The sequence below is a fragment of the Mizuhopecten yessoensis genome, unplaced genomic scaffold, assembly GCF_002113885.1.
Source record: "Mizuhopecten yessoensis strain PY_sf001 unplaced genomic scaffold, ASM211388v2 scaffold8131, whole genome shotgun sequence".
NCBI classification, from domain to species: domain Eukaryota; kingdom Metazoa; phylum Mollusca; class Bivalvia; order Pectinida; family Pectinidae; genus Mizuhopecten; species Mizuhopecten yessoensis.
In genome coordinates this window covers 1,464,104-1,480,524 of record NW_018407394.1, presented here as the reverse complement: position 1 = coordinate 1,480,524, position 16,421 = coordinate 1,464,104, and the positions used below count along the sequence as shown (strand labels likewise).

General features: G+C 35.7%; 1 protein-coding gene across 1 annotated transcript; it reads left to right on the top strand.

Annotated features, from left to right (window-relative positions):
• Positions 1–54: 54 nt before the first annotated feature.
• LOC110455120 (baculoviral IAP repeat-containing protein 8-like) lies at positions 55–12,864 on the top strand. The gene is made up of 8 exons (XM_021505069.1): positions 55–160; positions 4,198–4,305; positions 5,323–5,489; positions 6,033–6,165; positions 7,282–7,445; positions 8,789–8,909; positions 11,466–11,561; positions 12,375–12,864. The coding sequence occupies exons 1-8, from the start codon at positions 55–57 to the stop codon at positions 12,569–12,571; spliced, it is 1,092 nt and encodes a 363-aa protein (XP_021360744.1). The 3' UTR covers positions 12,572–12,864.
• The last annotated feature ends 3,557 nt before the right edge of the window (positions 12,865–16,421 follow it).

The following is a 16,421-nucleotide window of genomic DNA, read 5'->3' as shown; positions in this document are numbered from 1 at the left end:
CCCCGGTTCCAGTGAGAGACAGCGCAGCTGTCTGACGCCACTCGTATAGGCCGCATGTATGTTACCTACGTCAGGGACTGTATACGTCCCTGTCTATATCTACAAAATTTGATGTACAATCGTTGTGGCAGACCCAGGGAAACAACTGCCAGTAACATGGGTGAGTATGTGAAGATAATACAGAGAGTATATAGGTATGTGTACAGCAGATGGCTTACATTTGTAGGTNGTCCCTGTCTATATCTACAAAATTTGATGTACAATCGTTGTGGCAGACCCAGGGAAACAACTGCCAGTAACATGGGTGAGTATGTGAAGATAATACAGAGAGTATATAGGTATGTGTACAGCAGATGGCTTACATTTGTAGGTTAGGTATGACTACGATGTCGCCGGGTAAAAACACAGGTGCTCGGGTTCTGGAATACATGTATGTGACATATAATCGCACCCACTAGATATCGCAGATTTATTAGTATAAGGGGGTCTGATATCTAGTGTGTGCGATTATATATCACATATATTCCAGAACCCGAGCACCTGTGATTTATTAGTATAAGGGGGTGCGATATCTAGTGGGTGCGATTATATATCACATATATTCCAGAACCCGAGCACCTGTGGATAAAAAGTATGCGGCTGCCGCTTTTGAAAAATCTGACAGTCAAACGAAGCTTTTAGTATGTTTGTTCTGAATACAACCTGGACACGACACGTTTATTCTTTTGAGCTTTTTAGATACTGAAATATTTTAGCATATCTGTCATGTTAAGCACGGAATTTATCCATGCAAATGAATTGTGCATCATATGGAAATTCCCAAACAGACCAGATGTTAACTAACCAATCAGATGGCGCCAAACAGAAACACCTTTAATTCTTTCCAACACGTGCTTTTGTTGACATTTGCATGCAACAACTTTCCGGTGTAAAATAGTGAGATCAGTGATTTTTTTTAGCGAGATTTGTTAAAAAAAATCACTGAATTACTTTGTAACTGATGATGAGTCAAAAGACTCACAGTAATAAAAACTTGAACTTGGTACATTGTGGATTTTGGCTTTTGATTCAATGTGCTAGAAATACCAGATATCTTAAGAAGCAGCCGCGATTCTGTATTCGTATCTGTAAAAAACAGTTGAAGTTACAAATGACTGTCATAGGCGGGTACACAATCTACTAATGGCAACAAAAAACAAGCAACATAAAACTGTGGAACAACATTTTATAACAAGTTAGTGTTCAACGAACGATCACTTGAATACACTAAAAGGAATTCCCCACATTGAACCGCACAAACAAAAGCTTCGTAAATAAAAGATTCATATTTTTTTTATAGATTGTTCAATGTGTCAGCTAATTTGTTGTTATTATATTTGTGCAGTCTTATATTGGTTTTGGTTGATGGTAAGTTATTTCTCGTTATTCTGTAAAAAATTGTTGAAATGTGGAAGTTCATTGCATTACAAGGTTTACGTTACAGTATGTCTCCTTCCCTCTTTGGAAGTGGAAAAAAATTGTCGAGGAGATGTGGCTTCATTTGCATACAACATTTTCGTACGTTTGTCAGACTACTAAAAAGACCCGATTCGATCATGAATGAAATGTTTCCCTGATTTTTCAAGTTTGGGTTAATTTTGAGCAAGATAAAAAGTGCATTAAGCAAAACTGCATATTTATGCATGTTTTTTAATCAGTGATTAACTCTAATGTTTTCCGGACGAACTTCCGGTAATTTTTGTGTCAGTTTATCGACGATGGACAAACATCTAATTATCCTTGTGTATTGCCCACCAGGTCATGTAGTAACGAGACACAGCTTGATAAAATATCTGTGTGGAAATATGTAATGCGCGGAAACCTATGACAAGACGATACTAAAAGCTTCTACAATGCTATCATCATCTGAGAACCAATTTCAAGGCTCACAGTGTTTTCCTGTTCTTTGCCCTTTTTTGATGCGTATCTCTCTGTGCATATAACAAGTTTGTTTATGTCATTCTTTTTTTGTTGGTGAAAGTACATGTACACATTCGGATTACCTCTGGTGAGGACATTTATTTAGAAAATAAAGTTAAAACAAGTACATACAGAAAAGTAGCTTTTCTACTATAACATGAACCATTTTTATACAACCGTCAAATTTGACGATAGTATTATGGTATGGTGTTGTCCGTCCGTCTGGCGTAAACTTTGTTTGTCCGGCAATCTCCTCCTACATTTTTTAACCGATCTCTGTGAAACTTGGTACTTAACCACAAAAAGGTCCATGGAAAGTTCTACAACATACAAATTTATTTTCAAAAAGGATTTAAGCTTTAGTGATAATTTAGTCATGCTATGTTGTGTTTTTCTTTGGCAAAGATACAGTTTTTGGATTGTTCTTGGTGTTTTACCCAACCCAAAGGATTAAGTCCTTCTTCCAGCTTGTATTTCTTGTACTCTTCATCTTTATGCTTGATTGCTTCCCGAATAAAATTTCGGGGAGCAAATAGTCGCTACTCTGTCCGTCCATTCGTCTGTCCAGGGCAATAACTTTGGACTTACTGAAGAAAGCCCAATCAAATTTTAAGTGATATAATGTATATGTATATGTACATGAAGCATGGCAAGACAATGTGTAACATGTCACTTTGCCCAAGGTCAAGATCACATTGAGGTCAAAGATTTCATTCCTGAACATAACCTCTGACTCACTGAAGATAATTCAATGAAATTGTAGGAATATATGCAGGATGGCAAAGTGATGTGTCTTGTACCTTATTTAGGTCTGTATGTCCAAGGTCAAGGTCGCAGTTAGGTCAAAGGTTTAATACAATGTCTAAGTGATGTCTTAACTTATTGACATAGATGTATATCTTCATGAAATTAAAGGGATGCATGCAGAATGGCAAGACGGTGTGATGTATACAACTATTGGTTCTTAATTCTTGGTAATTGTCCAGTGTTGTGTACCAATTTGTAATTAATAAAGATGGCCCAACAAAAATTTATGGATACATGTACATGAAGGATGGCAAGTTGTGATATGTGTTGTGTTTAACTATCAGGTTTGTTTGGCTAAGGTCAAGGTCACATTGTGAGGCACGGTAGTCTCGTGACCGAAGGGTTGCGGGTTCGAGTCAGGACAAGGAACTGTGTTGTATCCTTGAGCAAGATACTTTACTCCGCTTGTTTCAGTCTACTCTGCTGTAAATGAGTATGTGGTTGGGCAGTGCTAGAATTGTAGAATGCCAGCTGTGAGTGCCGAAATGGCAGCACCGTCTGTATGCTCCCCAGGGAGTTGAGAAAGATATTGGCTGGTCACAAAGGCCCTATAACCTTGGATAATAATTTGTGAACCGCTTTGAGACGACCTATGAACTAGGTTGTGATAAAGCGGTATATAAGAACCTCAAATTATTATTATGATTATTATTGAGATCAAAGGTCAAATTTGTTGTCCTGGCCATAGCTTCTGACCACCTGAAAATATCTAAATAAAATATTTTTATATGTGTAGGATGGACAGGCGATGCGTTCTATACCACAGTTGGATCTGTGCACCCAAGGTCAAAGCCACGTGTTATATTAGGATCAAAATTTAAATCAATTTTGCCGGTGATGACTTCTGGCTTTCGAAAGAAAACTTTTTTGCAATTTTAGTCATATGTGTATGTAGGATTGAAAGGCATTGTGGCATACCACTTTTTGGTTTTTACACCCAAAGTGAAGGCCACAGTCATGGAGATCAAATGTCGAATTCATTTTCTTTGACAGAACTTCTTGATTGATGAAGGTAGCTTCACATTTCAAAGAAATATGTAGAATGGCAAGGCTTTGTGTTGCATACCATTTTGGGGTCCATGTGTCACAGGTCAATTTCTTATAAGTTCAAAGGTCAGATGTTGAAGATTTAAAAGTAACACATAACCTTTATTCCAGTCTCGGTTTTCGGGGAGCATAATCCATCAATTTTACTGATTTTTTCTTGTTCAAATAAATTTTCTGTAAAGTATGTTTTTCTTTTCTTTTCTTTTATCAAAGCAAGCAATTCATGCTAAAAATAATTTTCTAATGCATATTTACAATTTTTGGCAGTTTTACATGTACTGGGTCTATCTTTTAATACGAAATGAAAATGTTTTAGAATAAACAAATACATGAACATGTAGAACATAAAAATAATACTTAACATACTTATTCTTTGTTTTATAGGAGAACTGTTGTATGGGCAATGTTCCAGCTTCCAGTCCTTGAATTCAGAACAGCTCAACAAAACACCAGACATTGACAATATGGTGGAGGCTGGATTCGAATTCACAGGTACTTTAGCTTATAAATTCTTCAATTATAATTATATATATGATATATATATTTATGCTCATTTACATTACCTGTTATAACTGTATTTCCCCAATAATCATGAACAATTTTTGCAAAAAGGCCATCTTTAATGCAACTAGTTAACTAGAAATGTAAATGTCCTTTTTATTTTAGCTCATCTGGCATGAAGAGCTAGTTGAGCTTATGATATGGTGTGTTGTACGTCGTCTGTCTGTCGCCATCAACTTTTTTTTTGAACGACTTAAGAACTGGAGGACCTAGGGTCATGACTTATTTTCCAGGTCTCAAGGGTCAAATTAATATGTAAAAAACTTTAGCAAACACTTCTTCTGAACAACCAGGAGGCCTAGGGTTATGATACATGGCCAGTAGGTACCGGACATAAAGTGCTATAAACTTTCCTCAAATAAATGACCTTGACCTACATGTACTTCCAAGGTCACAGGGGTCTAATATGTAAAAACATTTAAAAAAAAAACTCCTTCTGAATTACCAAGAGGCCAAGAGTTACGATACTTGGCCAGTAGGTATGTGGCATTTAGTGCTATAAACTGTCATCAAATAATGACCTTGACCTACATTCAAGATCGTAAGGGTTAAATATGTTCCAATTCTTTAAACAACTTCCTGTTGGTAACCAAGAGGCCTAGAACAATGATATTTGGGATAGTGCTGTGAAGTTTCTTCAAACAAGTGACCTTGACATACTTTCAAGGTCACAGCGGCAAATAAAAAAACTTTTAAAACAACTTCTTTTGAATAACCAGCAGACATAGAGTTATGATACTTAACCAATTGGTACCTTGGTATGAAATGCTATCAAGTTTCACCAAATAAATGACCTTGATCTACTTTCAAGATCACAAGGGTCAAATATGTTAAAAACCTTTAAAAAACTGATTGCTCAAATATTCAGGTGAGCTCTTATTTATTTTATGGCCAGATAGGAAATTCACTTGGTTATGTGTTTTTAAACAATTTTTTGAATTTCTTAAGGTAATGGCACTTTCCGTTGTAAGACATGTGATGTTAGCCTGGCTTGCTGGAAGCAGACAGATGATGTCTGGAAGGAGCATGCCCGTTACAGTCCCCAGTGTGCTTATCTTCAACAGAAAAAGGGCCCTGCTTATATTGAAAGTGTCCAAGCAGTATTTACCACTGAGGTATTAAACCTACATACACTGTACATGTAGTATGCATGTATACTGAGTCAGTTTAAGCCTTGTCCAGACCAATGTTTCAAAATTATGTGACCAATTACGATGAAACTTCTGAGAATGACACATAGGGGATAAACGTTACATCAAATGGTCCACGTAAAAATATTTTGATTCAAGATATGGCTACCATGGCCTCTGATTGGTTAAGATATTAAAAACTGAAATGGTGGACATATATAAACGTTATTTATTTTACAATGTTTATGAAACAAGTTACCAGGTATTTTTACTTACAATAATCACTCTTGTTGGCTGGGATGCTAGCGTACAGGGGACTTGATGCAGGAGGAAACCAGAGTACCTGGAAAAAACCCATTTGGTCAGGCAGGTGACCCCATACCTTTTCACATCCGATCGGAGAATCAGACCTTGGTGAAAGTTGAGTGGATTTTCCACTAGGCCATCTGACTATCCGATATGTAATTGTAAATTGGAAGGGAAACATTAATATACACGTGTCCTAAAGTTCTAGTTTTTGTTTTGCAGATATTTACACCTAAGAGTCCACAACATTCGGAGTTGGATGCCAGAGAATTGACGTATAGTAACCCTAATTGGCCTGCACAACATGTGAGAATAGCACAAGAAAAACTGGCTAAAGCCAGCTTTTTTTACACAGGTAAAGCTTTAGGTTGAAAGTAGGGACAGGCTTGTACTTTATATAGATAAATAAAGTCAGAACAGTGAGGCAGGGGTGAAGTTAACACAGGTATACTTCCAAGTTACTCAGGTAGAACAGTGAAGTAGGTGCTAGGGTTGTAGTCATCCTCAATACTCCAGTGGTTATAACAAAAGTGAAGGCTCAGTGTGCTCCACCCTGTTGATGAGACAAGAAGACTAGTTTGATCCTTTGATGTATATCAAAAGAATACCTTGGCCAGGTAATAGTAAAATTGACTGGCTTTGAAGCCGGGTGTCGCTCCTCTGTAATCATCAAAGGACATGTATCAGCCTAACGATTGGTCAGTTTTTTGTCTGAGAGTATTCATATAGCTAGCTGCGTGCCTTCAATTTCGCTATAACATATTCCAGGGGTGCAGAGGGCGAACATGAGTGTAACCCCTGGAGTATTGAGGATGAGTTGTAATTGGCACAGGTAAATACTGTACTCGGGTAGGACAATAATATAAGTACAGTTTATACAGATAAATACTCCGGTAGAACAGGGAAGTACGGTTAGGTTGTTTACACAGGTAAATACTGTACTCGGGTAGAAAAATAATATAAGTACAGGTTATACAGATAAATACTCCGGTAGAACAGGGAAGTACCGTTAGGATGTTTACACAGGTAACTATACTCCGGTAGAACAGGGAAGTACCGTAAGGTTGTTTACACAGGTAACTATACTCCGGTAGAACTGTGGGGCATGTTATAGTTTACACATGTAGATATTCAGTGTGTCTTCTGGTATCACTTTATAGATGCCTGGAGATGAAGTTTTGAGTTTGTTAAATCAGAAACCTTGGTCGATAAAATAGGGAAACTCTCCAAAGGTAAAGAAGCATATGTGAAGGTCATAACACTTCTGATGACACAGCTGTAATTTAGCATAGCAAGTCTAATGGCTTGTTATACACTATGACCCGCACTCAGAATTAAAGTCTTAATAAGGAATTTTTTATGTTAAAAATACTGGTAAAAGTTGTCCAGGTCATTACTTGAAAATATTATAATGCTAAATTCCTGGATTGAGTACAGGTTTTGTGGTGATGTTTTTCAATTTAACCAACAGGAAAGGAAGCCACTGTTAGATGTCACTACTGTGATATCAGCCTTAATTGCTTGGAACCCCATACCGAACCCTGGGCAAACCATGCACTTCTGTCTCCATGCTGCAAGTATCTGATCAAGATGAAAGGCGTAGACTTTGTGGAGAACTTCACAGCAACAAAGGATGTAGGTATCAATTCTCCCACAACCAGTATAGGTTTCATCACACCCAGCTCGTTGGATAAACCTGCAAAGAGTTGGTAAATTAAACATTTTTGGTTACCTACTAGTGGGTAACACCCTGTGCGCACGTTTATTGGTCAGTCTTTCAATTGTAATGTCATGTAACAATTCTGCCACTTGCATGTTTTATAAATCATATTGTGACATCATAATTCATGGTTATTGTGTCTCTGATGGAAAACAGGAAAATGTTTCTAGTTATAAGAGTTAAAAGAGATTCCACAACTTGTGATGGCTGATATCCTAGGCTGTTAATTGAAGGCTCCAGTGTTCTCACTAAATTTTGACAAAGATGGTGGACTGGAAAAGAATAGCCAGTTGAATGTTCACATGTATGATGGTGACCAGTTCATATTCTGAAAATAAAATAGCTGATTTAAAGTTCATGAAAAGCAGGCTTTTTTTTGTCGGCGAGCGGCTTTTAAGGAGAACACTGTTCCCATTAGTTGATTTTCGATTGTAAAATGGCACCTTTTTAACCTCATCTGTTAACAATTTGAAAATTAACTAACCTAAGTTAAATAAACATGATAACAAGCTTGAGGTAGCTCAGTTGGTTAGAGCCACAGTTTAATAATTGAAGGCCTAGGGTTCAAGTCATGGTCTGTTCCATTGCATTTTAATATGCAGGCAAACTTCTGATTTTTTTTTTTGATTATTTCATCTTTATTGTTTTTTTCATTTAAGTTCTTCAGAATATGTTTCTTTTCTGGATTTTTTTTATCAAAGCTATAGTCATAACAGAAAAACTTTTTAATGCATATTTAGAGTTTTAGCAGTGGTACATTTGTACAGGGATTCTAAATTCAGAAATCGTATAGTATTAGTACTTAGTGTTGGGAATTGGAAGCGGAAATCATAATCCATTATTAGAAGACTTCTCATGAACGACTTTCGATTATAATCGGAACATCTAAGTTCTGGTAAATCTATTTGAAATATGTGTAATTATGATGGTATATACCACTTAGAATTGGGATTTGAAGCATAAGTTTGCCGTGTAAAATCAAAGGCTGACTTGGTATATATCCATTTGACAGTCTTTTATGCTTTTACACTATTGGTTTTAACCTACTACTAGAATTTGACTTAAAAGTAAATCTGACAGATATCAACAGAAAACAGCATGCAACATTTAAACCAATTAAGCGATTATGAAATTTATCAATCGGTTAATTGCAACTGGTTATACAATTGATTGATTTTCAATTAGAATCAACACTAAGTATAACAGTGGTAATGTTATCCTACTCACATTATCTTATCAATGTAATATTTGTTTATAGATTGGCCTGCCTGTTTCTCCTGTTTCCCTGGATCCATCTACTCCAGTCCGTATTTTGACCTCCATGGCGTACTCGTACAAGGTCATCACAGAAGCCATTGACCAGTATGCATCTAAAACTGGTCAGTCCAAAAGAGCAAGTTTACTACCATATACACATGTATCGGGATATTTTTTCTGTGGTTATATTTTTTGCATGTTGTGCTAGATTCAAATTTGCTGAATATAAACATGTAAAAATTTAATGACTAAAAAATAACCGCAATTATCTTTAATGTTGTGTCGGAGTACCAGATTACTTGATGAATTGTGTTTACAAGAGCTGGCAAAGTCTTAGCTTGCAGTGATAATTGAGAAGGTTCTATTGATGTAGTGTAGGGTGAATAAGAAAGTGTTTACATGTAAAAATTGGTAATTTATTTAATAGGATTTAATAACATATTATTGGACACAGGCATTGCTGCCTCTATATCCACATCAATATAATTAAGGATTGAATCTTGCTTTGGTCGATTTCATGGGGTGATGAATTGAGTTGGTCTTGAAACAAATTTAATGAACTGCGAAGCAGTTTATTTTGAATTTGTTTCAAGCCCAACTCAATTCCTCACCCCATGAAACCGCCCAAAGCAAAATTCAATCCTTATATTTCAATCAACGTTTTTTTTCAATAATTGGAACTTGTGAAGTCCATTCTGATCGTTTGTCCGAGGTTCTGGAGCTTGTGCAATCTACGTATTGATGTAATGTAAAAAAATATAGTGCGTCATTGAAGGACCATAATACAACATTATGGGATACGTTGATAGTTCAATATAGCCAAATCATGTAGAAACAAAACACAAAACCATATTTGAAATGCCATATTCAATTTTTGATGATGAATTCATCAGATATTAAATTTTCTGATGTGTCATCACAGAAGAATATTATGTCTAGACGTGGTGCAAAGGCTCAGCTGCAAGTCTACAGCAATCATCTTTTTATTAGCTCGAAGTGGAGAGCCGCTATTTAATTTTGAGGTTCTACATCTTCTGGAATGTAAAGTTATTGAATGTCGATTTACACAGGAAACCAGACGTGGCTTGAAAGGACGAAACATTTTATATGACATTTGGCTGTCCGACTGTATTTCATACAAGACTGGACCACATGCATATACCACAGGGGTTCGTTACAAATGTCTGAAATACACATATGCTATACTGATATGGGTCACAGCTACACATACACATACATGATACATTTATACACATATGATATACACAGCACACATAAACATACATGTATATGTTTGTTTATATGTGCTGTGACCCATATCAGTTGTAGCATATGTGTATTTCAGACATTTGTAAAACCTGTGGATCTACGTTTTCGTTTTTCTTGTGTTGCTTCAATAAAAATGTGAAATGTCAAGTGGCATCTTTGTCTAAACATATCAATAGTTATCTCCCATCGCAAAATCATACGAACAGGGCAATGCTTATCTGGCCAAATTCATTGGCAAAGGAAACAGGTTACATTTGGTAGTTGCATCGAGTCCAACTTGAGTAGGATTTGAAATACTTTGAAATACAATTCGGTAAACAAAAACTAAGTCTATATAGAAGATATGCTGTATGATCATGCGTCAAATCAATATAGCTTATGACCATGCTTGGGACTACCTATCTATATAGAAGAAGCTGTATGATTGTACTTCAACTCAATATAGCTTATGACCATGTTTGTGACTGCCTAAATGAGTGAAAACAGGAACATATTTCATCTTAAAAATAGAAGGGACAGTACACCATTTTATCACGACAGCTGCAGGCTAAATATGCTGCCAAGCATGGCACAGCTCAGACAATTAAAAAGTTAAATCCGAAGTCATATTTTTGTGCATTGTCCCAATTCACAAAAAATAGAGCGTTAAAAAAAATACTACAGCTATTTTGGAGATTTTTCACAAAAATGTACTTATGTAAGAATATCCCAATTTACGGTATGATCAATTGAAAAATTGTTTCTAAAAAACATAAAATCCTATAAATACTGTCAAGAATTTTCTCAAAATTTGTATGCCAAGTACGTGTAAAGGCAAATTATGTTAATATTTTTTAAGCTGAATGCCTTTGTTTAAATGTCCCATATATCCATTTTTATGTATTTTTTCACTTCAATCACAGTGCAATACAATTCTATTATTCTAACAATTGTGATAAAGAAAAATTCCACATGTTTCAATTGTTTGTCATACAAAAGTATTAAAACGGGGAAAAAAAAATTGTATGGGAGAACATCTTGGGCTGGCAGAGTGTCCAATGATGTACTTGTAGTCCAGTGCCTAACTACATTCTTTGTTCATAGTGTTATTGTCCCCATGCTATTTGTTTGGAGGAGGTAACATATAATGATACTCATGTATGTCGGTCACAGCTACACATACACCATTGTGTCCCATATGTCTCATCATTGTGTCCCATCTTAATTCATTGTCATTGTGACTGACTTTGTTCTGGATTTTGATCAAACTGACCTAGGTTCTTTTGTCGTCATCTCTGTAAACAAACCTCAGATACGTACAATCGTATTTCCTAAACATTTTAACAATAACATGCATTATCATATAATAGAAATTAAAATACAGGTTATCTCAGGGTATGCTCAACTTTATTTCTTTTTTCATTCAAAAGGAGCTAATGACTTTAGAGTGGGTGACCTGCTGTGTTTGATCTCAAACATTGAAGGAGGTGATGAAGTAGTGGAAGATCAACATGATATGCCTTCGTGTGAGTAGTGAAGACCATTGTAGATAAATAATGCTTAGTGTGTATTTCACCACATCCCAGAAATAATGTAAGAAGAAATATTGTAAAAATATTGTGTCTCTTCATTACATTTCAATATTTTCATACCATATATTAGAAAAATGCACTAGAAACTAGAAAGGTTCCAAGTATGTCAGTCGTTGTACAATAAGTCCAAGTAGATTCTATATGGTATAACATGGCCATATCATGTAAAAAATATACTGAGCAAAGTTATTTTCTGATATATATATATGTACCCATGCACTGATTTCTTTGGCCTGGATTTACAGCCAAATACAGACAGATTCCCCTGGCTAAAAAGTGCTTTATTTTCCCAAAATAAAAATAATAATCAGAAAGATAACATTATCTGCCCAAATTCATCAAAAATAATGCTGTAGGAAAGTTTAGGTTGAAAAATCACTGCTAGGGCAAATACATGTATTTATGTGATCTAACCAGAGCAAAGAGTCGCATCTGAATTTGTAAGGAATGCATGTATAACACTATGAATAATTACCTGGACCTAAGATAAAAAAGGTAGACATTACCGATGTTAACACAGCTCATTCGCTTTGATCACATAGAACAACAATAAGGGATGAGTTATTGGAAATAAATTAATGTGACCTTACAGACTTGCTTGTTTACGAATATTTTCAGGCTTATATAGTATACATGCATGTACCAATAATTTGGCTACCCTAGTCTATTTTTTGAAAGTTTAGATAAGTTACTGCATTTTTCTTTGGAAATTCTAAGATAGGTAAAATGCTGATTTAATGTCCACAGATGGTGAAGTGGAAGAAATGAATCAAGGACTGCTGTGTAGAATTTGTGTGGAGCAGCCTGTCACCACTTTATTACTGCCCTGTTTTCACCTGTACGTCTGTAAGGAGTGTGCTGATGGGATAGCGATCTGTCCTGACTGTAATCGGGAAACTACACCTGTCAGCTCTCCTGTACATGTTCTGGGTAGGAGTTCCTGATGTGTTTAAACACTTAAATCATCAATGGGTACTCCCGTCCAACATACCATTCTAGTCAAATTAAGTCTCTTGAAGTGAAGTGAGAGAGGAATTGAAATGATCATGCCCCTATCACTTATTAGGGGGGCATTAAGGTAAAGGGTACCACTGTGTTAGTTATAATTGCACAGAAGCGTTCCCCTCAAGAGTTTTCAGCTCATGCCATGGCACAGCGTCCGTCAATGTTTGTTTAAACGACTTCTTCTGAAGATCTGAAAGACCTAGAGTCATGATATTCGGCCAGTAGCATCCTATGATAGACACCAACAAAGTTTGAGAATGAAAATGACCTTGACCTTCTTTAAAGGTCACAGGGGTCAAATACCGGTAGTCTAAACTTTCAAACAACTTCTTTTGAAAAAACGAAAGGCCAAGAGTCTGTGATATTTGGCCAGTAGCATAGTTTTATGGAGTTCGACAAAGTTTGCAAATGAAAATGTCCTTGACCTACTTTCAAGGTCACAAGGGTGAAATAGGTCTAAACCTTCAAACGACTTTTTCTGAAGATCTGATTGCCCTAAAGTCATGATATTTGTCGAGCAGCATCCTATGATTTAACCCGATGAAGTTTGCGAATGAAATTGACATAGACCTATACTTTCAAAGTCATTTGTGCATCATGAGACACTTTCCTTATATGAACTTAGCTGTTGCTAAAACAATAAACAAATAACAACAAACAAAAAACTTCAACACAATTCTGAATCCAAAACATATCAAGTCCTGCTCCCCCCCCCCCCCCCCCCCCCCCAGCATCCTCTGTTTGAGTTCAACAACATTTGCACAGGAATATGCCCTTGCCCTACGTATACTTTCAAAGACACAGGGATCAAATAACAGTAAACCTTCAACCACATCTGAATATCCAATCAGCCAAATTTTACAAAACATTTTTTGATAATTTATCTGACACAGCTAATAGGGTAATAATAACAATCTATCCAACCAATTACATTAAAAACAAAACCGCAGTAAAAACCGTTCATAACCAAAAAATCTGTAAGTCCCAAGGATATACCCAGGGAGGCTATACCAGGGTGGACTGCTACTCTTTATTTATGTTTGTTTGTTCGGTTTTACTCTATCTACTTGTATACTCATAAGTACATAATATTCCCTCCCCCCATTTTTATACGACCGTCAAATTTGACGTTAGAATTATGGTATGGGGTCTTCCGTCCGTCCTAAACTTTTGTTTGTCCGGCAATCTCCTGACACTTTTTACCGATCTCTTTGAAACTTGGTATACTTTATAATCATGATATGAAGTTGTGTCTCCCTTAAAAGAATTTTAATTAGACGATATCTGCAAAAGTTATTGCCCTTTGTTCATTTCAGTATTTAATTTTTGTCCGGCAATCTCCTCCTACATTTTTCAACGGATCTCTTTGAAACTTGGTATACAATATATTCATGATATGAAGTTGTGTCTCCCTTAAAAGAATTTTGATTAGACGATTTCTGCAAAAGTTATTGCCCTTTGTTCATTTCAGTATTTAATTTTTGTCCGGCAATCTCCTCCTACATTTTTCAACAGATCTCTTTGAAACTTGGTTTACATTATATGAAGTTGTGTCTCCCTTAAAGGAAATTTTGATTCGACAATTTTTGCAAAAGATTTCGCCCTTTGTTCATTTCAGTATTTGATTTTTGTCCGGCAATCTCCTCCTACATTTTTACCGATCTCTTTGAAACTTGGTATACATTATAATCATGATATGAAGTTGTGTCTACCTTAAAAGAATTTTGATTCGACAATTTTTGTAAAAATTATTGCCCTTTGTTCATTTCAGCAAAATTCGACGATTTTTGCAAAAGTTATTGCCCTTTGTTCATTTCAGTATTTAATTTTTGTCTGGCAATCTCCTCCCACATTTTGCAACGGATCTCTTTGAAACTTGGTATACATTATATTCATGATATGAAGTTGTGTCTCCCTTAAAAGAATTTTGATTCAACGATTTTTGTAAAAGTTGACAGGTGATGACTATAATGTTCCAGTTTTTGACCCAATCATTACTGGTGCCATTCCCTCAACACTGTTTTAAATGGGGTCCAATATTGCAGTTCTGCAAAAACAAATGTGTAGGTTACAGCAGGATCTCTGTACAACAGCTAAATGTTGTAACTAAGTGTTGGAAACTAATGTTCAGACATGACTATAGCTTTGTTAAATCATTTCTGAAAAGAAAATCATACCCTGCAGGACTTTTTAACCTATCCTCATTAGAGGTTGGGCTATTCAAATCACCCTGCGTCCGTGGTCTGTGGTCCGTCTGTCATTCAGTCCGTCCTTAAACAATTCTTGTTAGCACTTTTTCTCAGAAAGAACTAGAGGGATATTTTTCAAACTTAACATGAAGGTTTCACATGGTTCCTAGTTATGTATATTAAACGAAAAAACCCACCTGGTTTACGACAGACGCCTTTTTGAATTGTTAGAGTTAAAGCTTGTTAGTGCTATTTCTCAGAAAGTACGTTGTATACTGGAGGGATCTTTCTCAAATTTCACAAGAAGGTTTCCAATGATCCTTAGTTATGCACATCAAATTTTGATACTGATTGGAAAAATCAAGATGGCTGATAGGTGCCATCTTGAATTTATTCAGTAAAAGTTTATGAGCACTTTTTCTCAGAAATTACCTGATGGATCTTTCTCATATTTCACATGAAGGCTCCCTGAGGTGGCTTGTTATGCATATCGAATTGTGACACTGATGGGATAAACAAAATGGCTTACAGGCAGCCATCTTGGATTTGGACAATGAAGGTTTGTTATCACTATGTATCAAATGTACAGTCCTCTTGGTCTATACTTGTGTATGTTTACTTTTAAGACTGATTTGATAAGGAAAATGGCTGACATGTGGCCATTTTGGATTTTGACAGTATATTTGTTATTGCTTTCCCCTTGGTCTTNGCAGTGGGACAGAGATCCTGAAACAGGTTTTTTTGTTACTGATAAATTTCATTAAAATGAAGTGATGAAAATTATTACAATAGATCTTTCAGTATTTGTACTATGGCATCATGATTCCTGGCAGTCAAACTGTGATGCAGAGAAGTCAAGATGGAAATATATGATTTCCTTTCCCTTCCCACCCCCCCAATTTTGAACTTGAAATTTTATGCTAAAATCATCTAGGCTTAAATTCCATTGTAAGTTTGAAGTTTAGTAAAATACACATTCAATATTTCTTCTGGAAGCTTGAATGGTGATAGTTTATCTAGAAATTTATGAGGAGGGCAAACCTTGTTTTATGGAAATAGAAACGGATCATTTTTTTTCAAATGAACTTTGCTTTACTTGTTTTTGATAAAAATGTTGGTGGAAATATTATCTTAACGTTAAATGGATGGGTATTGCAAGCAATTTTTATAATGCAATACTTAACTTTTATATCATTGTATGGCTATTGTATTCCTAGAAATACAGTACATATATAATGATGTTATATACAGAAAACATGACAAGCTTGAAAGGGTAATTAAGATTATGTAATATAGTTTAGGAAGTCATCAAACCAAGGAAAATGAATATGAATAATAAAGATTAAGTCTTGGTGTTATGTCTGTAAAACTGTTTCATTATGGTGCTTGAATCCTGAGGCAATAAGATGAAAAAAATGCAACATATTGCCATTTCAAAATCATTGTAATCATATATTGCTAGACAAATATTGCAATATTACTTCCAATCAGTTTGAATATAAATGAATATTTCTGCTGGGATGATGATATTTGTCAGTGTTTCTGAGGGGCTAATATTGAATGGAAGTCTAATATTGACTGTTCACCATTTTTAGTCTTG